This window comes from Sinocyclocheilus anshuiensis, unplaced genomic scaffold (assembly GCF_001515605.1).
Source record: "Sinocyclocheilus anshuiensis isolate Anshui unplaced genomic scaffold, SAMN03320099.WGS_v1.1 scaffold58, whole genome shotgun sequence".
Lineage (NCBI taxonomy): Eukaryota > Metazoa > Chordata > Actinopteri > Cypriniformes > Cyprinidae > Sinocyclocheilus > Sinocyclocheilus anshuiensis.
Window position 1 is genome coordinate 1,706,233 of NW_015547688.1, and position 22,745 is coordinate 1,728,977.

General features: G+C 38.0%; 1 protein-coding gene across 3 annotated transcripts in view; it reads left to right on the top strand.

The window, feature by feature from the left end:
• The window catches only part of LOC107703383 (axin-1-like), a 56,357-nt gene extending 42,793 nt beyond the window's left edge, over nucleotides 1–13,564 (top strand). For 2 of the 3 annotated variants that reach the window (XM_016505989.1, XM_016505990.1), the window contains exons 5-10: nucleotides 554–691; nucleotides 4,489–5,036; nucleotides 7,448–7,618; nucleotides 7,805–8,053; nucleotides 11,760–11,909; nucleotides 12,911–13,564. In XM_016505989.1, the coding sequence (XP_016361475.1) occupies nucleotides 554–691; nucleotides 4,489–5,036; nucleotides 7,448–7,618; nucleotides 7,805–8,053; nucleotides 11,760–11,909; nucleotides 12,911–13,037 (1,383 nt within the window). In that variant the 3' untranslated portion in view covers nucleotides 13,038–13,564. The remainder of the gene's footprint in view (nucleotides 1–553; nucleotides 692–4,488; nucleotides 5,037–7,447; nucleotides 7,619–7,804; nucleotides 8,054–11,759; nucleotides 11,910–12,910) is intronic. The other variant, XM_016505991.1, reaches the window with a different exon arrangement.
• Nucleotides 13,565–22,745: the final 9,181 nt, after the last annotated feature.

The window sequence follows — 22,745 nt, forward strand, 5'->3', positions numbered from 1 at the left end:
AAAATCAAGCTGACAGGAAACATCTATGTAGTACAGTATTGTTTCTGTCTGCAATAGCCATACTGTGCTGTAACAAGGTGTGGTAAATGGGCAACTCTGGCAACGCTGGTAACTCTCATTCATTGATCTGCTAACCGCTATGTTATGCTCACGTGTCCTCTGATAATAGCTTTCTAGGACTAAACATTATTTGGATACGATAGCTAATTATAATGGTAATTAAATAATGTTATGTATAAAAGCCTACATTAAAATCTGTCATATAAATTGGTCTCTCTATTCTAATTCATTAGAAATTAGCCTACTGATTGCCACCATTGATGGACAAATTTTTTTAATAATATTAAAAATATCTGTTAAAAAAAGGTTGGGAAACACTGGTCTAGACTGTATTAATGTTATTTTGCTTTCACTGGTGTTTTAAACTGTCATGTATTATTGTTCTCTTTCCATGGCTGTATAATCAGCAGCTGTAGTTGGAGTTTCTTTTAAGCGCATCGCATTAATTGTGAAAAGTGACCTTGAGTATTGACTCGCATTGTCTTCCCATCAGCGCACAAACCGGATGCCAAAGGATATTCACGTTGAGCCAGAGAAGTTTGCGGCGGAGCTCATCAGCAGGCTGGAGGGGGTGCTGAGGGAACGTGAGGCGCAAGAAAAACTGGAGGAGCGGCTCAAGAGAGTTCGACTGGTGAGTGCATCCCAATCGTCACGTCACTGCTGTATTTTCAACTATAGTAGTTTTTTTGTTTCCCCTTGTATCAAACACCGATGTCTCTGCCACTTCTGTTCATGAGCGAGACAGTCGGATGTGTTCTAAAGACTTCCTGTCTTATCAAGGGGGTCTTTCTGTTCAGTGTCAGGTGAATCATCTGCCGAGATTGAGCTACTTGCTAGTCTGCCTCAGTGTAATGACTTTGTTTGAAGTCAGTCGGGGCGTGAAGAAATGCTTGTGCACACCGCAAATGGGAATCTTTTTCCCGACTCAAAGCCAGGTGTTAAGTCTCAAGGCAGATTATTTATATAGTTTGGCCTCCTGTAAGAGGAACGTCTGTCACAGAACAGTGACTTTGAGTTATTAAGAGCTGAAGGAGGAATGTCATTTATCTCGTAATTGATATTCTCACTGGAGCCTCGGCTTTCAGCAAACTTGTTTTAAGTTTTCTCTACCTATCACCTTCTATATACAGCACTTGCTCTCTTTGCTCCACTGAGCAGGACGGACTCTGACAGTTAAACATGTTTTTGCCAGCAACTGAACCTTGACAAGTCTGAATAAACTCTTGATATCGCCATTCTGTGGTGTTATTCAGTCAATTTCGGACAGAAATCAGTTTTTAGAGGTGGAAGCGGCACAATGAAAATTGGCTGCTTAGCGCATTGCGGTTGTATTTGTGTTGTGTATCCCACCTCATCTCATCTCCTCTTTTTTTTTATTCTGGCATGATCTGTCAAAGATCATCCCAGAGCGCTGACCCACACAGCTGTTGAGTAAAAATAAAATGATGCATTTGCCAAATCCTCAAAATTCCTCATCTCCTTGGACTTCACTACCTGGAGAGAGAATCAAAGCATTGCACAAATGACCTGCTGTGGTTTCAGCTTTATTGACTTTCTCTATTATGAAAACGAGAAGACGACCAAATGAAAAGGCACTTTTGATGAAAAAGGAATATTAATGGAAATAAATGCAAAATGTGACTGCATTGTTAGCAGAGAATAAAATAATATAATATATATCTATTTAGGGATGTAACGATTACCGGTTTGACGATAAATCATGATAAAATTCCCGATGGTTAGTATTACCGTTTCATATTTTAATTATCATTAAAACCGTATTAGATTACCGCAATTTGAACACCTCACGATAAATAAATACTGTCCAGCATAAAGCACAGTTTTAAGGAACAGTCTCACGTGCGCACAGCACGCAGAGTAGTTTCGTTTTGAGTGGAAAAGCACGGCGGTTTTAAAAGAGTGCTAAGGGAATTATACAAATGAATATATAAATGAATTAATTATATGAATGTACCTCTGAAGGTTCTGACTGTCTTCAGAAACGATTCGATGGCATTTTGTTTTCATCTTCGCTCCATGTAATACCTAAAGGAAGTGTTCTTAATTGCAATACTGCTTTGTCCACAGAGGTTACGGGAAACCGCTTTTCCATAAGTGCTACCTGCTGTCAGCGAGTGGATTTACAGAGACTTATATTAACATTCAGCCTGTGTGCATACATTTTTTAATATTGGGTACAGAAACAAAATAATAATATGAATCATGTTAGTTGGCTTCATTTAGCAAACAGATATTACCTTCAGTTATTTCCACACTTAATTATACCTGTTAAAATGTATTGTATTACTTTCACTGTTCATTTTAATGGCGCATTAGAGCTGTTCCATTGCAGCAGCTCAATACTGTAATCACAAAACGTTTTCCTAAAATAATGCAGGGAACCACTCAATATACATTATACGAGTGCACACGTACTATTCTGGTGATGTAATTTGCGTCATGCGCAGTGTACACGGACCCTCGCGTACGAGTAAAAACCGAAGTATACTTTGGCCTTAAAGCAAGCTAAACATACACAGTGCGCACACGTTTGTATTGGTGCAGAGTGTGAGAGATACTTACAGCCTAGCGCATTTCACCCAGTCTGCTAGTTTCAGTTCTGCTTTAAATAAAGTTGTGTATGCTTGACGTTTAAAATAAATGCTGTTATGCTCTAATGGAGCGAACAGCAATCAAGATCATGCAACAGAAGAGTGTGCGCTCTCGGACTCTCTCTCTCACTCTCCTAACCATCAAATAACTTTAGTAACTTGTGCATTGTTTTACTTACTTGCTTTTGACATATCCGACCGAACTACAAACTTTCCAGTGATGTCTGTGAGATATTATATAGGCGTGAATATTGAATGTTTAACATTATATTAATTGCTTGCATGTACTTCATAGACATCCTTAATCTCTAATAACTCCATTCTACTCTCTGTTGTTCTGTTTTCAGTGTTTCTTTTTCTGGACACAGCCCTATTCACACGCTGTGTGGTATCGGGGCATTTTTACGAGTACGAGTACAGGAGTGCAGTATCGGGCCCGATACCAGCATCGGTATCGCTGCATCCCTAAAAATAAAATTCTGAAATATTACAATTTAAAATAAGTTTTCTATCTAGAAGCATTATCAATATTGAAAACAGTTGTGCTGCTTATTATATTTATTATTAAATACTAATATTTTATGAGATATAGATACCGTGATACAATTTTTCAGGGTTTGTTTTATATAAATAGATTATAAATAGAAAGTTGAAAAGAACAACAATTATTTGAAATGGAAATCTTTGTAACCGTAAAAATTTGGATCGATATAATGCTTCGTTGCTGAATAAAATTAATAATTTCTTTAAAAAAAAAACTCTGAATGGTGGTGTATATAGTGAGATGGCAATTCAACAGTCAAGTGCAACATGTTTAACGTGTTGAATGATCATGAGATCTGTTCATATAAAATGACTTTTTTTTTGTAACAATCAGTAAAGACAACACAAAGGCATAGTTTACTAAACACTGCATAGTTTATTCCACATCAACATAATACAAGCAGCAATGTCAGTGCATTACAACTTACTAAATTTAACTTAACTTGAAATTGTTCCTTAATAATGGTATTGATTAAAACAGTTAAACATTTACATAAAATTGTTAATTTTGTGGGGAAAATGATCCGAATTACTTGACATACCAGTATTCATGAACTACTGCAAACGCCCCAACCCAGAGTGACACAACCTGAATCTGTAATTTGCTGAATATTATTCAGAATAAAGATATGGTGGGAACGCTGTTACGGTTTAATTAGATTTAGGTCATGGCTGCTTTCATAGACAAAACTATGCTTTTTCATTGTCTGCAAGTAACAATACAGAATGTGACTAAAATGCAATTTTGTCACCAGACCATGAGTAAAACTACATGTGTCAAAGAACTGTGTTTTTTGCCAGTAAAATCAAAATTGGAGAAGGGCACAACAAATTAGCAAGTAAAATATTAAATCTTGTTAAGGGAACAGGTGTGTCAGATCATTTATAGTCTGAAGAGAGGTATGCATGTGGAGAAGGGCTTTCATGATTAAAATGAATATTGAAGTCATGTTTTGGGCAACGAGGGAATTTACTCATGGCTGTTTGAGGTCATTGTGTGTTTTCAATGTGACCATAACAAAGGCATATCAATGGAATCTTAGGAAAGCTGTAAACGTATGACATCTGCTGGTTTAAACATGTTACTGCACAGTGATTCTACAGAACATTGTTTTCTACAGTAGATTTGCTCCACCTGTCAAATTTGACTTAGTCACTATAAAATGTTTTTTTCTTTGAGGAAGATGGTTTCAGATACGGTTCAATGCCTGATTTTTTATTTTTATTTTTTTAAGTATCTTGTCATTAATGAATACTCTCTTGTGTCCTGTAGGAAGAGGAAGGTGACGATGCGGACATCTCAACCGCTCCCTCCCTGGCCAATCACAGGATTCCTCCTGCGGTCCACGTGCAGCATTATGGCGGTCGCTACTCTGAAATGAGCTACAACGGACTGCAGCTGCGGGACGCACACGAAGAAAACCCCGAGAGCATCCTGGACGAGCATGTGCAGCGTGTCATGAAAACCCCCGGCTGTCAATCTCCGGGCACGGGCCGCCACTCTCCGAAGTCCCGCTCCCCTGACGGGCTTCCCGCGGGCAAGATTCCCGGGATGATGATGCCGCTGTCCGGTGGCCAAGGCAAGCACCAGGCTCGGCTGGGCCCAAAGGGTGAAGCAGCGCACCTGCACCATCACAAACACATTCACCACACACACTATGCCACGGGGGGGAAACCCAAAGAACAGGTGGATGCGGAAGCCACGAGGATGCATGGGGGATTTGCCTGGAACATGGAGCAACACCACTTCGGATCCAAGTCACGCAACTTTGCAGATGGGATGAGTGTCGGCCCCAGTGCCATGGAGCCCATGGGTTACGGGTATGTGCCTCGATGTCTTTTGTTAGATATGTACACTACTGTTCAAAAGTGTGGAGTCAATAAGATTTTTAAAAATGTTTTTGAAGAAATCTATTATGCTTACCAAGGCTGCATTTATTTGATCCAAAATACAGTAAAAACACTAACATTGTGAAATATTATAGCTAATATAATAACTGTTTTGTTTTTTTATTTTTTTTTAAATGTAATTTATTCCTGTGATGCAAAGCTGAATTTTCTGCAGCCATTACTCCTGTCTTTAGTGTCACATGATTATTCAGCAGTCATTTTAATACGCTGCTCAAGAAACATTTCAGTTGTGCTTCTTAATATTTTGGAATTTTTTGGAAGTTTTTTACTAGTTTTTTTAGGATTCTTTGCGGAATAGAAAGTTGAAAAGAACAGTATTTGAAATAGAAATCTTTTGGAACATTATAAATAGGGTTGGGAACCGATAACTGGTTCTTATTCAGAACCGGTTCTGTTTTTTGAAAAGAACCGGAACCGTGAGCAATTTCTAAGTTTCGGTTCCAAAAACGGTTCTTGTGCGACACGTGACCAAGCGCTGTGAGCAGCCTTGCGCCGGCGTTTCCCGTAAAGGATGTCACAAACCAAATAACAGAAATGCCGCCCTGCCTCTTTAATTACTGAGCACATTATTTTCCATGACGCGCACTCCACAGACGCAACGCGTCTTCAACTGACGAACATATCGTTTTCCACGACTGTACGCGCACTCACGTCTTTGATAAATGTGCATGTTGTTTTGTCTGACTGTGCATGTACCGGCAGCACGCAGCTCCTGCCGCCACTAAATTACATTATATTTGTCCCATATTGTCATTAATATACATACTGACTTCAACTTGGACCACTAAATAAATAGACTGCTATTGTTATGTAAGTATGAGGGTTAGATTATTTAGTGTACAGGTCATTTCAAGAGTGATAAACAAAGTGATAGAAAATATTTTCATGCATTTTAAATGTTTAAAAATGTGGAAACCACTCATTGCATCACACCATCTCCTGACTGCATTATTTTTTGTAAAATAGGGGCTTTATGTAGTGTGTGTAATGTATACATGGTTATAAGTATAATATTTCATTAATTTAGGGAAATGAACAAGTGTCTTAGCCCTCAAGGGACTATTTTCGTGGAACCTGCGGGAATGAGTAGAATTATTATGAATAGCCGCAATCCTGCGCCTGAAATTCAAGCCCTGCTCTGTGTTCTCTGCTAATAACCCGACTGTGAATGATGGGAGCGGCGTTATGAGACAGAAGCTGAAATCACCGCTAGCGTCGCACACTTTGTATGTGTAGAAAACAACACCGCGTGTCTATGCCATTTACATACACAGAGACACGCAGAACATGCTGGATCCATATTTAAATAGTATTTTTGCGGCTTAATATTTACAGATACTAGTCCATATTGCGACTCTATTTAAGTGTACTGACCTACTTTTGATTAATTCATCCAAACTTTGACAAATTCCGTGACATTCCGCGTCATACAGTAAATTCCATTTATATGACTGGATTCCGCGATTCCGTCCGTGTTTTCTGCATCGCGGAAATCATAGATAATATTGAGGTGTTTTGCAACTTCAGTGCAACGTTAGTGGATTGGGATCTATTGCAACTTAAGCAACGTCTGCTGCTGCCTTACCTTTGAGAGACAACTGATGCGTGATCACTGAAGCAGCTCCACTTAGCAAGCGCTTTTGGAGTGAGAGTGAATTCCGCATTGATTGGTCGGACTCATGACCCCCAACAAATCAGATGAGCGGTGGGCGGAGACTGCTTTAGGCCACAGAGTGGTGAGTTCTGACAGGCTGCATCAGAGCCAAATAGCGTGTTTCAAAATTAAGTTATTTTATCGGCGAATCGGTTTTGAAAATGACCGATAATCATAAAAATGCGTAATATCGGCGCCGATAATCGGTCGACCCCTAGTCTTAGCCCTCAAGGGACTATTTGGCCAACCAGCTTATTCCTGCTTGAAAAGCAAAATGTTATTGATAGTGTAAAAAACATCAACTTTGAAGCACATGCATTACTCAACATTACTTACTACCTTCCAGCAACACTACATTCAATTAATGTAAAATAGTAAAAAAAAGTAATAATAGTTCATTTAATTGGAACTGGAATCGTTAGGCAAAACTGGAACCGGAATCGGAACCAGAACATTTCTAACGATACCCAACCCTAATTATAAATGTCATTACTTTCACTTTTGATCAATTTAATGTGTCCTTGTGAAATAAAAGTTATTTCTTTTCATAAAAGAAAATGGTGTGCTGACACCAGATTTTTGAATGGCAGTGTAAATTGGAGATGTTTAGTGAAGCCATTTATCTCAACAGCTTTGATGATTTTGATGTTCTCATGTCTCATTGTAGCAGTAAAGGAAGCACACTGTCAAAGCGTCCGGTCAGAAAAGGAGATGATGGTCGAAACTTTGAGATGCGAGAGCCTTTGCCCCCTGATGATATGGAGAGGAACCAGAAGATATTGCAGTGGATGATGGAGGGCGAGAAGGAAGCTGGCCGCTGTAAGAGGAGCCCTTACGGGTGAGAGCCCTTATTTAGTGTAGTAATAGTAATAAAGGTGTCTAACCAGCAATTCAAATAGTTTTGTTGGAAATTATGCAAAAAAAAGAGATAGATAGATAGATAGATAGATAGATAGATAGATAGATAGCAATGTTTTTCAAAATGAATCATGTAAAACTAATTTTGTTCTTGCTTATTTCATAGGAGCATCTCTGGCTCCAAGAAGGCTCAGAGTCACGAGGTGTCGAGGCCCAGCTCGGTGGAGCGGCCGGGGGCTGTGCACCCTTGGGTTACCGCTCAGCTCCGCAACAATGTGCAGCCCTCCCATCCCTTCATCCAGGATCCAACCATGCCCCCCAACCCAGCCCCCAACCCCCTCACCCAGCTGGAAGAGGCGCGCAGGCGGCTTGAGGAAGAGAGGAGGAAGTCTGGAACATTGCAGGCTAAGCAGAGGTGAAAAGACATGTTCACCTGAACACCATAATTCATATATGATACATAGTGGCTTGATTTGTTATTGCATGAAAATAATCTCATGCAGTTTGCCTTTGGGTCAATTATGCTTATTCTTTAGGCCAGATATATTTGAAAATGCACTAAAAAAGCACTTTATGCACAAATTACCTGACTATGCCTTTTTATGATCATTTCAAAATTAAAAATGTTGATGTTTTTGGGGGAGAATGTCGAAAATATCAGGATGAAACATTTCTAATATGGTAATGAAGAATGTATCTTGAAAGAATTTCATGTATTTGAGGTGTAAGGAAAATGCTATTACGGTTTACATACTAGTTCCACCACTTGACATTCGAGTTGTTAAATTGACTGTTTTGTTGAAAATGCTATTAAAGTTTTAAAATCCATATGAAACCAACATGAACAAATTCATGTTACTTTTTTTTTTTTTTTTTTTTTTTTTTTATTCTTTAGGCCAGATATATTTGAAAATGCACTAAAAAAGCACTTTATGCACAAATTACCTGACTATGCCTTTTTATGATCATTTCAAAATTAAAAATGTTGATGTTTTTGGGGGAGAATGTCGAAAATATCAGGATGAAACATTTCTAATATGGTAATGAAGAATGTATCTTGAAAGAATTTCATGTATTTGAGGTGTAAGGAAAATGCTATTACGGTTTACATACTAGTTCCACCACTTGACATTCGAGTTGTTAAATTGACTGTTTTGTTGAAAATGCTATTAAAGTTTTAAAATCCATATGAAACCAACATGAACAAATTCATGTTACTTTTTTTTTTTTTTTTTTTTGCATTTACAAACTTTGCTTTATAAACTTAATGTTTCTTCATCTTGGAAGTTATTTGTCAGTGATCCCTCTATAGGGCTGCAGGATAAATCGCATGTGATATTTAACGCGCATCTTATGAGTAAAGCCGGTTCTGTAATCAGCGGTAAATCTCCATCACCTGCGGGCTTTCACATTGAGCAGCATTAACTACACAGAGCCGTTGTTCACAGGCAAGCTGCGCAAAACCACGTTCATATTCGCGTGATTTTTTGCGCAGTTCGTCGGTGAACAACGGCTCTGTGTAGTTAATGCTGCTCAATGTGAAAGCACGCAGGTGATGGAGATTTACCGCTGATTACAGAACCGGCTTTCTGACAAGATGCGCATTAAATATCGCATGCGATTTATCGTGCAGCCCTATCCCTCTACGACCCATAATGCACCATGCAAGGCAGCGTCCTCTTCGACATGTTCCTGCACACATTGTGGCTGGCTTAGGTGCATGCGTATAATGAGGCGACTTGAGTCTTCGAACGCAGCCGGTGTGTCTAACTCGGGGTTGTTCCTCAGGTATGTGATGGAGGTGATCCAGAGGGGTCGCACCGCTGTCAGGCCCACTCTGTTCCCCACGCTCAGTGTGGTGCCCTCCGTCTCCGACATGGAGCTCTCCGAGGCCGAGTATGTCCTCCATGCTTCTCCATAGAGCGTAGCCCTTCCCTTCACCATCCCATGCTACCGATACATGCACCTGCATGTGTTTGTCAGGGCTGTGCCTTTACGTCGTTAACCAATGCTTCTGTGTGTTGCGCTATTCAGACTTCCTGTGCATAGCTTTTAAAGGAATAGTTTACCCAAAAATGGAAATTTACTCACCAGATATGGATACATTTAGCATTACATCACTTGCTCACCAGTGGATCCTCTGCAGTGAATGCACAGTAATCCACATGGGTCCAGTCCATCAATTAACATCTTGTGAAGTGGGAAGCTGCGTGTTAAAACAGTGTTAAACAAATACAGTGGGGAACAAAAGTATTTAGTCAGCCACCAATTGTGCAAGTTCTCCCACTTAAAAAGATGAGAGAGGCCTGTAATTTTCATCATAGGTATACCTCAACTATGAGAGACAAAATGAGAAAAAAAAATCCAGAAAATCACATTGTAGGTTGGTGGCTGACTAAATACTTTTTTTCCCCACTGTATGTTGGTGAATTTTGATATAAGAGGACAGCAGGGGATGGATTTTTTTTTCCACTGGAGCAAGTGTTATGGATTATAGAGTGGTATTTTGGCTGGAAGCAACGGTTCAGAGTTAAAACGCCTTAAAGGCACAATATGCAAGTTTTCGCCACTAGAGGTCACATTTTCAATACAATAACAAAGGTGAAGCTATGAAGCAGGATGTTCACGGATGAGGTAATGAATTAATTTTTTATTACCTGTACCTTCCAGTTATTGAAACCGTGAATAGATTATACAGAGAATGCGAGCAAAGAGCATTTACATTGTGAAAGAACATTATGACTGACTTGAAGTCTAGCGCGAGTTTTAGTACTCTTAAAAAAAAAACTCCCCTTATAATCAGGAAAGCTGTCTATACACGGTTTTATGAATGAATCTCGTACATCATACTTACATCTGCACTTTGTTGTTTATGATGAGAAAATTTGCGTGAGAGCTGAATTCAGTCAGCGAGCGCCGTGCACTGAACAAAAACTCACCTGAATGCCTCTGATTGGCCATTGCATTCATAAGCTCAGCACACTCGTGTGTGATTGGTTATAATGCACAACACTGTAAAAACGTGTAAAAAATCATGGCGCAACACTGAGCAGATCTTAATTTAATGCTATGGTCATCACTTTTCATTTTCATTTTATTCGCGACGGCCGTAATGGATTTAGTTTAACTGTACAGCAGCATTTGTGTCTGTGTGTTGCCATAGTTTCTACGAGCGGAAACTGGTGATATGCAGATATTACGTCATTGATCGGCGACAATGACCAGGGACGAGTCATTATTTCAAATTGGAATTTCTCTGGATTTACAAATCCTTGGGAACTTTTGGGATAACATAAATACACAACTGCATGAAATATATCATATTGTGCAAGTAGTTTTTGAATATTGAACTACAAAAATCGTACATATTGTGCCTTTAATGATGTATTTGTTTCTTACAAACATGCAGCTTTTCACTTTAGATGTTAATCGATATACTGGAGTTGTGTGGATTACTTCTGGATTATTGTTATTGTTTTTATCAGCAGTTTGGTCTCTCTTTCTGACGGCACCCATTCACTGCAGAGGATCCATTGGTGAGAAAGTGCTGTAATTAAAAAATGTCTCCAAATCTGTTCTGATTGAGAAGCATCTTGACTGGCTTGAGGGTGACTACATTTTCAGCAAATTGTAATTTTTAGGTGAACTATTCCTTTAAGAATGTAATGTAGTTTGACCAGCTTTAGTACATAGTTTCTCACAGATTTGCTTGCAGTGAAGTGTTGTTCCGGTGTATTAACCGCTGATAAGCTGCAGGAGAATGAGAGGCCGTGGATGTGTGACTGCTCCTAATGCAGATATGCAGTTTAGTGACATCAAAGCTTTGGTGTGGATGAGATGAAAGCGGCACATCGGTGCCAGTGTTTGTTTGTTTTCTGAGGAACATTTGTCAGGCTTCTGGAATCCGTTTTACTTGGCAACAGTAAACCGATCCTCTGACGCCCACTTCAAGCCCAGCAGAGCACATACAAGAGCCTTTGAAATACGGCTCTGGTCCAGACATCCTTTCGGGACGTTGTACTTCTCACTTTGTTGCTAGAAAAGCAAACTGCATAATTTTGTTCCTTCTTGTAGAACAAATGTTTGATATGTTTGTCAAGGCCCTCTCTGTTCATTTGCAGGCATAAGAATATGAAGAAGCAGCCCTGTGAGAACATCATCGTGGCCTATTACTTCTGTGGAGAGCCCATCCCGTACAGGACGTCCGTCAAAGGAAGGATCGTCACGCTGGGACAGTTCAAAGAGCTGCTTACTAAGAAAGGGAGCTACAGGTAAACCTTTGCCACTTGTCATGTTCTAGTTTTTGAGAACCTTCTGTAGTGTTTAATTTAGATGGCTCACCCAAAAATTAAGACCCTGTCATCATTTACTGACCTTCATATTGTTACAAACTATCTTCTGCGGAACACAACAAGAGACTGTGTTTATCAGTCTTGGACTGAAACTTTCAAGCTTCACAAAAGCCAATATCAGTATGAAAGTATAATAAAACTGATCCTTACAACTCCACTACACTCCTTACAAAAGCGTTATTCAGGTTTTCTAATGTCATTCTATAGCTTTGTTTGAGAAAAGACCAAAATATGATTATTAAACGACAATTTACTGATAATTTATTTAGCAAAGACATTAAATTGACAGGCTGTATTTATATTTTTACTATATATTATAAAAGATAAATGCTAAATAAAAACGTATAAATACTGTTCTTTTGAACATTCAATTTATCAAAACAAAAAGATCAGTTTCCACAAAAAATATTAAGCAGCACAACTGTTTCCAGCAAGACATGGATTCTTGAGCACCAATATAATGTTTCTTGAGCAGCAAATCAGCCTATCAGAATGATTTCTGAAAGATCACGTGACACTGAAGACTAAAGTAACGATGCTGAAAATTCAGCTTTGCCATAACAGGAATAAATTACATTTAATATATATTAAAAAACTAATTGGTTCTTTTAAATTGTAATATTATTTCACGATACTGTTTTACTCCATTTGTGAATTAACAATTTTTTAAAGCTTATTTCCAATATCAAATGGCGATACATGTGTGTGTGTGTGTGTGTGTATATATATATATATATATATATATATATACATACAGTGGGTACGGAAAGTATTTCGCCATTTGATATTGGAAATAAGCTTTAAAAAATTGTTAATTCACAAATGTATATATATATAATGTAATGTCAACTGAATGAAATCACTTGACTGAAAGACATGGTATTAAACCATCCCTATCCCTTTGCCTCACCACATCCTAGGTATTATTTCAAGAAAGTGAGTGATGAGTTTGACTGCGGAGTGGTGTTCGAGGAGGTACGCGAAGACGATGCCATCCTGCCCATCTTCGAGGAGAAGATCATCGGAAAAGTCGAGAAGATCGACTGAGGAGAGGGAGGCGGGAAGAGAGGCACTCGGGCTGCAGAGGCGCAGCAGGATATGGAGAAAAGGAGGAAGCGGCGAGCAGGTGCTGAGATTGGTACAGCGAACGTGGATGTGCAGGAGAGCGAGAGGTGCAGAACAGGGACGGTTGCTGTGGAAAGTACACTATTTACTCCGAGGCGTCTACCTCCGCACAACGGCTTTTAAAGTCATACCGCTGCTCAGTGCTCAAGATCATGGCATTGTGCACGGAGAGCCCTTGGACTCACCGAGACGAAAGCGTGAGGCAGCATTCTCTCACTTTTGCTATATTTCTAACTCTGAAAAATGTAATGTAGCAATGTAAAGTTAGCTTAGAAAAAAGTACTATGAATATGTTTACTAAAGTTGCATATTTTTGATATGACGTATAAGAAGGAACATATCCTTTCTAATTTAACAACTCTTGTAATTTTTATATGTACTGGTACCAGATGTGTACAGACTGTTTGTTTAAAAGGAAAAAGAGAAAGTTTTATATCTATTTAAATATTTAAAAAAAAGGAGAGAAAAAAAAAAAAAGAGGAATCGGTTCACCCATAGCAAAGCTGCGGCATCAACCTGACCCAAGATGGTGGTTACGAAGAAATCACAACCCACGCTTTACCAAGTGCTTTTAACTCATAAAACCGGTTTGTTAATCATAGAGAGGGAGGAGTCAGTCGACGCCGCCGCACTTTTCACTGCATTATGCATTGATGTCAAAGGAGTACCGCTTTGAGCGGATGTCCTATACGACGATGCCTTCACATTGCTCTCTGTCCTTCGTAGATGTCATGGCATGCATAATAATGCCTCCCTTCTTAGTGCACAGCATGATTTAAGAGCAAAGGATGTAGTGCTGTCAAACGATTAATCGCGATTAATCACATCCAAAATAAAAGTTTTTGTTTACATAATCTAAGTGTGTGTACTGTGTATTTATGTATATATACATACACACCCATACAGTATATATTTTAAAAAATATTTACATATATTTATTTATATTCATATAATTTATATTATATATAAATATATTTATTATAAACACATTTTTTCTTGAATATATACATGCATGTGTGCATATTTATATATACATAAATATACACAGTACACACACTTATATTATGTAAACAAAAACTTTTATCATGGATGCGATTAATCATTTGACAGCACTTAAAGGATGAGTGCGCCAATTTTATGAAACTAATATCTCTAGTCTATAGTTTATATCCAGAATCTGTAAGGTCGCTTCCCAGGTGTGAGATCCGCAGCAGCGCTGACGCCTGTTTAAGAGCAGGGGAATGTGAGACTTGTGGAAGAGCACGTGACGTTCTGCTCGTCCTGGGGTCCATCGTCTGTCTAGCGCCATCGGACAATATACTGATCATGTTTACACTTACCTTAATGTATTACAGAACAAGAAACAAATAGAGAATTGTAGCCTTTTAGCTTAACACGGCTAAATGTGGTGCCTGGCGAGAATGAATTGTTTTAAAAATGTAGTTTTAGCCTAACGTGGTCTGCCTTGTTGAGATCATGAAACACCAAAGAGAACAATCTATCACAGGAGTCGAATAAAATCCGTTTGCGTTGTTTCAGCGGCAAAAATTAAGCTCCTTCATAGAGTTTTCAGGCTGTGTGTTGTAATGAAACACTGAGAGGTGTACTAACCGCTAGGAAAGCCCTGGCGAGACCGAGCCAGACATGGTGCTGTAACGTTAGAATGCTTTCTGTTGATCTGGCATCCCATTTTCCCCCTAGTTTTTACATTTTTAAATTCCCTGTGTAGTTTGATTTAAGTTGCTATTGTCATCAATGTTTGTTCAATGATTTGTCATGTGTGTTTTTCCCCCCACGTTCAGTTAGAATTATTTTAAGCTTTCATCAACTTGAACAATATGGGTACTTGATGCAAAATATGGAACATTTCTCATGTTTGTTTCGACTTATTTTAATTACGGTGTAATTGTCAACTGGGATGTAAAGAGTTAACTACTGTGAATAGCCTAGATGTGAGCTCCTCTCACTGAATGATGGATGGCCTGTACATAGACATCACAAGAGTGCCTTTCTGACCATTCTCATCTCTGATCCACTGTCTGCTCTCCTCACTCCATGTGTCCAGTACCAGGGACTTGCATTATGTTTTTAAGTTTCTTAAGACCTTTTTTTTTTGTTTTGTTAGTTTCCTATGCGAAGAGCATCAACACACTTTAAGTCTTTCTGTGTAAATATGTACATTTTTTTTTATGTCTTCAACTACAACCAGCAACCCAATTTGGATATTTAGTGCCCTGGTTCTGCTTAAGTGTGCCGAGTTGTACAGTTATCATTTTATGGTACTTTGGACAATAAAGACATGTAATAAAACAAATATGGAGTTCTCTTGTTCCTTTTTGCATGAATTTATATTTTATAAATTATATATCTAGTTATTTGGGTTTATTTATCCATGCATTAAATTAAACCTTTCTAAAAAAAAAAAAAACAGATGATGGCGCTCTTGTTTCCTAGCAACAGTTTCGTGAGCTTTGCCAAGATCTCATAAAGTCTGTGCCTGAGGCTCCACATAAACACTGAATTATGACAGATCATATAAAATAATCTATTAAAAACGTCTTAAAAGTGCAGTACCGAAGGTTTTTGGGTAAAAATCAATTATTGAGCAAGTAAATAAAATCTGTTCAAAACGTTGCCCTTGCCTTTTCCCGATTCACTGCGGCACGCTTATAATAATGATTTATAATGTAAGCTGTCGGGTCGGATTTCGGGATAATGTCAGTTGCCCGTGTTTTAAGAAACCGGCAAATGCAGCGCGTTTGGTGAGAAGTGTCTCAAATCTGGCAGCTTGTAGGCATAACTAATGCGCAACATACTAACACAATAAACTAATAATAACTAATGAGCAACATACTAACACAATAAATCGTTGAAAAGCAAACCATTTAAGGAATCATCCGTAAAACTGGGAAACCTGGATCAGAGAAGAGCTTAAAAACAACTCGTATCAATAATCAAACTTCAGATGGCGACAACTATGAGACTTTAAACGATTTAAACCCGACCCAGAGATTGACTTTTTCTAGCCCGACTGGTAAGATATCTGTCGTTACATAACCTTTGTAACAGCATTTAGCCTATTTTAAAACAAATGTTTTCAGTGAGTCAAAACAAAAGCAAAAGACAGTTACCTGCTTAAAACACATATTCACGGATGTTCATATTTATATTCTTTGCCGTTTTTAGGAGGTGACTGACTTTAACGTCGTTATTCTCTCAGAAACATGATCGCCTGTAGCGCTATAAACGCTTTTAGTTGCTCCCCGAGTAACATGCAGTGTTATGCCTCTATCGCTAGAGGGCACACGTTCTGCACTACCAATCTTGTCTTTTTCAACTTTTACCAAAACAACCTCCCTTTGTCTTTATAATTCGAAGTAGTAGGAACAGAGTCTTTGTGGACATATGTCCAGGCGCTGTAGGGACTCTGAGTGCTTTGTTAGGAGGCTTTGTTTTTTTTGTAGACGGCACTTCTGAGACTTAATGGGTTTCTAAAAAGGTCCTTGGGAAAAAATGCATGGCTTGATGGACTCCTTTAACTTGAACACATCATATAGTAGCTATAGCAAGAGAAAATTACTTGATTGGTTTCTGCTTCCACTGAAGAAAAATAATAAAGGTGCATATTTTGTCTTGCAATTGATTGAGCCTTTTCCCTCAACATGTGTTCAGCTCTTTCTTTCTTTGAGAGGCTGATGGTGCTGTTACGTTTCATGTTTTCTTCACTTTTTACACGTGGAAGTACCTTGAGGATGCTTGTTGATTAAGGTCACTCTCTTGTATTGGACTTGCAATTAATTCTGGAACACTGTGCAGGGCTCAGGTTACGAAAACCGAGCTGCCTAATTGAAAAGGAAAGATCATTAGGGTGTTCTGCCGCAGTATCTAACCAAAGTCTAGAAGGACCAAATAAAAACAAAAAGACTTTCATTAGCAGGTGGTACATCTCCAGGATATACATATGCAGTTTTTTTCTCAACTCTGGCCTTGATGTGCCCTCTGTAATCAAAGCTGCCGGGTAAATGTTTGATTTATGGCCGTCACTCATCAAATGCTGATCTGATGCTGTGGTTCACACCTCTGATTAAAGCTGGATTGGATCAGACCACCTGTTCCTCTCTGAGTCTCACCGGCCCTGTCTCGGCTTCATCAGTAATGATGACTCCTGCCCACTGTGGCAGGTATAATGTGTTTTTGGGCCAGCAGTTTTGTGATTACGCTGACCACCAAAAATCCGTTTTCAGCAAACAATGCACTCAAAATAGGAAGTGGGACCGGGCGTAAAATATGTCTTTATATTATTAGCCTTCTGACAATATTCAGTATATATAATTCATATATCTGCAATGGAATTAAATTTCTTTCATTCAAAGGAAAATTATGCATAAATTAGGCCTACCTAGTTTCATATTCAAAATATTTAATGCAAAATATGAGAAAAAAAATTCAGATTTAAGATACACTTTACAGTTCAAAAGTTTGGGGTTAGTAACAAGCTTTTCTTAAAGAAATGAAAACTTTTATTCAGCAAAGACACATTAACTCGAGATGACAGGGATACACAGTACATGTGCAAAATGCAAAATCAAGACCACTCATTTGCATACCGACCTGGCTGACAACTGTTACTGCACAATCACCATTTTAGATTGACTAACTGTAATATTGTTTCCATTTGAACTGAAAACATGAATCTAGGCTATGCGCTGCCGGTTTCAGAGCAAACCCCAAAACTCCGGCATTTCATTCTCTGACGCGCTAAAATCGTCAGTGCATATACTTATTTGCCGGTAACATAAAAGCTTGCTCTTTTTAGTTTTAAAATGATGAAAATTCATATTAAAAGTAAAAAGAGAAACAAAAGAAAATGTAAATATTAGCATTGTATTTTTAAGTGTACTATAAAATAATTGTATTTTTATTTAATACTCACTTATTTTAAATATATAATAGTATCTTCACACTTAGCTTATTATTTTGTTTATTACTTTATTTAAAATAAAACAATGATAAAGTGCGATAATACTATTATCACTATTATTAATTATTTTTTATAGTTATATTTAATGGGTCACTCCAAATCTCCAGGTGCTCTTATGAGAACTAGACTGAAAAACTTATGTGCATGCCTAAGTATAGACATTTATAATATCACAAAAGATTTGATTTGGAACTTTCTGTTTATCAAAGAGTCCTGGAAAAACAATCAACAAAAATAATATTAAGCAGCACAACTGTTTTCCAAATTGCTAATAACAAGAAATGTTTCTTGAGCAACAAATCAGCATATTAGCATGTTTTCTAAAGGATCGTGTGACACTGAAGACCAGCGTAAATGACATTTTTCAAGATTTCAAAGTAGAAAAGTAATTTTAAATTGTAATTTTTTTTTACAATATTGCTATTTCTAATGTGATCAAATAAATACAGCCTTGGTGAGCACAAGAAACGTCTTTCAAAAACATTAAACAATCTTACAGACCCTAAAATATTGATTAATGGAAATGAATCCATTTTACAAACTCTAATGCAAATTTTCCTAATGATGTTTAAAGCAGAGATGTTATTCAAATGTTTTATGCTCTCATACATGTAAGGAGGAGCTCCGCAGTTAAGATGTGTATTAAAATCATTGCAAAATTCATGATGCTGCATAGTTTTATTTCACCAGAAAAGCATAATAAAATATTTAATATATCACCCAGGTCAATGCAGAAATATATATAGACCCTTATAGACAATATAGACAAATACATAAAAGGGCCATATAATAGTCACAGGCTGTGTGCAGAAAAAAACAAGCATCGAGTGCACAGAAAAAAAATTTGGGACATGTATGATATTTTTCAGACTTTTTCTTTAGTACTTTTTTTGTAACAGACATTACATCCATAAAATATTTAGCACACAGTGTACAAGAGAGACCATAAAAGTCTAAAAGTAGCAAAACAAAATGAGTATCCATGTTCCTATAATAAAAAGAAAATCCCAAAATCTCTCTCGGTGTAATCCTGAGGAATAAAGCTGGCTCTCAAAGGACATTGCTGAGGCTGGATTGGGCTAACATCAGTGGATCCTGCAGTCTCCATGGTTACCGCAGCTCTGAAATGCACCTAGGTTTCTAATAGCTCCAATGATGAAAGTGCAAAATTGAATATTTAGGACAACACCCTAGAAAAAAAATCAGATGGACACATACTTGTAATTCCCTTATGGTTAGAACATGTGAAAACTGTGCTAAATGTACACTGCAAAGGTGGTTTAGAAGTGCTTCTGAAGTGGCATTAAGATGTCTTCACACTGTTTACTGCTGCACAAAGGTGGCATAAATGCATTTACACAGCAATTACAATGAACTGTGTACTTATACTAGTGACTGAGGTGGGTCAGAGCAGGCATAATTTAGTCTGGCTTGTGTCTTTACACTGAATTTTGAGCAGGCACAGAGCAGCCTTAACACAGCTGTGTTAAGACACCTTTAGTCCTTTAGTACACCAATACACCAATAGCAAAACGCTTTCCTTATGGCTGAGGAAACAAAAAAGTGAATTTTATGTTAAAATGACCTTACTTCCCTCACATAGAGCCAATACGAAATGTCAAAATAAACATTAATGATGTTAAAAAGACATTCATTTTTGCAAACAGAGAAGTCAAGAAAAATAGAAAGCATGTTAGGCCTACATGTTTTATAGTAAATCAAGTGAAGGTAGAGGCAATAGAAATTCAATGTCTTTTATGTTTTATATTGCAGCACTTAAAACTAACCTTGAAATGACTGATTTGCAAAGGGAGAGTCAGTCTTTTGCTGTGCACAAGCAATTGGAAGTGGTCCAGTTATTTGCTTCATAAGCAAAGTCTTCATGCGAAACTTTTGAAGTAAGATTAATGTTCTTTCATGGCACTGTGGAGACAGTTTTTAGGCACTGCTTACGTGAAGAGTTTTTTAAAATGTTTATTTTATGAAATGTAGGCATAATTATTCTCACTGTTGACTTGCCGAATGGGTGAAAGTGAACAACTAAATATAGTGGGTTCCGCTTCATAATGAGCTGCCTTTTAAAGATCACAAGGATCCATAGACTTAATTCAACAAACTTCTTGTCAGTTTTCATCGAATAAGATTGTTGTGAAAATTTTGTAGTGTTTATATCGCAACAAATATATGCTGTCAACTTAAAATAACTGTCCCACTTTTGCAGTTCAACTCACAAGTGAGTTTGTGATCAATAGTCTGTTATTATCGTCACATCAGACTTATTTTTGTTCAATATACTCACATTTGGGAGGGTTATGTGATCACTAAAAGCTTAAAGGCCGAAAGCTTTCATCAGTGCTCAATTTTGAATCTATCAAAAAATGATTCCACTTTTGCATTGCCAACCTTGCTCAGAAAGGGTTCAATCTTCAGCAGCAGGATGGCTATTTTCTTGTTTTTCACCCACATTGACAATTACTCTGTACAGTATCTGCACTCAGCACTGACACTACTCTGTGGTCTATTTTCTGCAGCTGGGGCAAAGTGACTGATTGCTTTAAAAGTCACAGTAAGATAATTCAGTGCAAGTATGAAAGCATCAGAACTGTTCAGAGAAATGTTCAAACACCTGTAGGGTGCTGCTGCTCTGCGCTTTGAACATGATGCCTGAAATGCTATGCAGAAAGATGTGAATAAATTTGGCTTCCAGTGGCGTAGACAGTGCTTGTCATCCATGTGTAGCATTGAATGCAGGAACTACTGAAAATATTCACTCTAAATGTAAGGAAATGATTAAGATGTGGACAAAAGAATGAGCAGGGCTGTCATTTATCTTCAAAGGAAGATCACTGGGTTTTCAGAGATATAGTACATTACTGTGCTGCAGGAATCAAAGATGTGTGCAAGCTATATTTATGACAGTTCTTAATGCAAGAAAATATCCAACATGTTCTCATTAGTTCAGTCCTATAAATAAAAAAAAATCTCTATTTTATAATTTTCTCAAAACTAATTCTTAAATTGTTAGATATTGGAAGATGCCACAATGACCTAAGGCTGATGATACACGGGGCAACATTTTGAGCAATTTTGCTGGCCACTTTCCCATTGAGAATGGGTAACCAATGTCTATCTGGATATTTTAGATCGGTCGTGGGCCGTGTCTCACCTGGTTGCCCGTTGGCAACATTGCTCAAATATTTGCCTAGTGTATCATCAGCCTAAGAGAGTTAAGAGAGTTGATTTATTCACCCTTGTGCCGTTTCAAACCTGTATGACTTTCTTTATTCTGTAGAAAATACACACACATTGGATCTCCACATTTTATGGAGACATTCCATAGATGTAATGGTTTTTATACTGTACAAATTGTATTGTCTGTCCCCTGACCTTAACCCTACCCCTCACTCCAAACTTTCTGCATTTTTAGATTTTCAAAGAAAATTCATGCTGTATGATTTATAAGCATGTTTTCTCATGGGGACAAAAATACTCATAAATTCATAAAAAAACTCATAAATTCAACCACTTGTCTGATTCCTGAATAAATCTGTTTTTAATTAATCTTTTGAGTGAATGATTCAGTGACTCTCTCATAAAGACAATCATTTGTTTCATTCCTGAATTAATCTGTTTTTGAATGTTACTGTTCAGTGAATATTTCAAAAATTCACTCATGAATTCAACCTTTGTTTTATCCCTAAATGAATCGGGTCTGTGCATGATTCAGTGACTATCTCATAAAGACAGTCACTTGTCGCCACCTACTGGTAGGGGTTTAAGAAAAGATCGATACACGTGAGTATCGCGATATTTTGTTTGGCGATACTGTATCGATTCTCAAAAACGGAATATCGATATTTAAAAACAAAAATCATATAAGATTCATGGCAGTTGTTTCGAGTTTATATCCCGACTGCTAGATCGCAGTCTTCATCTCTGAACTTGAACAGTAACAGGAAATACTAGCATTAGGGCATTCCACTAGTTAATGGAGGATGAAAGAATTGTTCCAGTTCCCATTTTGGTGTACAAAGCTGAAGTGTGGCGTCATTTGGGCTTTTAACGTCCACCCCGGGACTGTGGCGCGGGCGCTGCCTCGGTTCCTCCGCTTGCCGCGTCCCGTGTGAAGAGCCTTCGCGCGAGGTGCGGTTGGCGGTAGGGTCGCCGCGCGGCTGCAGCTTTCTCTCGTGGTGGGGGGCGTTTTGTACAGTTGGGGCGGTGCTCGCGTCACGGTCTCGGCGATTCAACGCGGAACATAAATACAAACTGAAAAACCTGTGAAATCCAAGTAAGGTTCTGAGAATGTTCAACATCAGTATTTATTTTATTGTTTTAAAATAGTTTTGTTTTCTTTAAGAATCCAGGACAGGGAATGATTATTGCAAATGCAGATCCCACTGTGTTCTGGTTAAATAATTTTTATTTATTTTATTTATTTATTGCTAAGGTTTGCATATGGTGGTGTGTTCTTTATGACAGCTTTCCTAAAAATATATATTCCTAAAATAAGAAATATCCCAATATATCGCATTGCTTACAGTATCGCAACATATCGTATCGCAACACCTGTATCGTGGTACGTATCGTATCGCCAGATTCCTGCCGATACACAGCCCTACCTACTGGTGTGTCAATGTAACCTGCTGAAA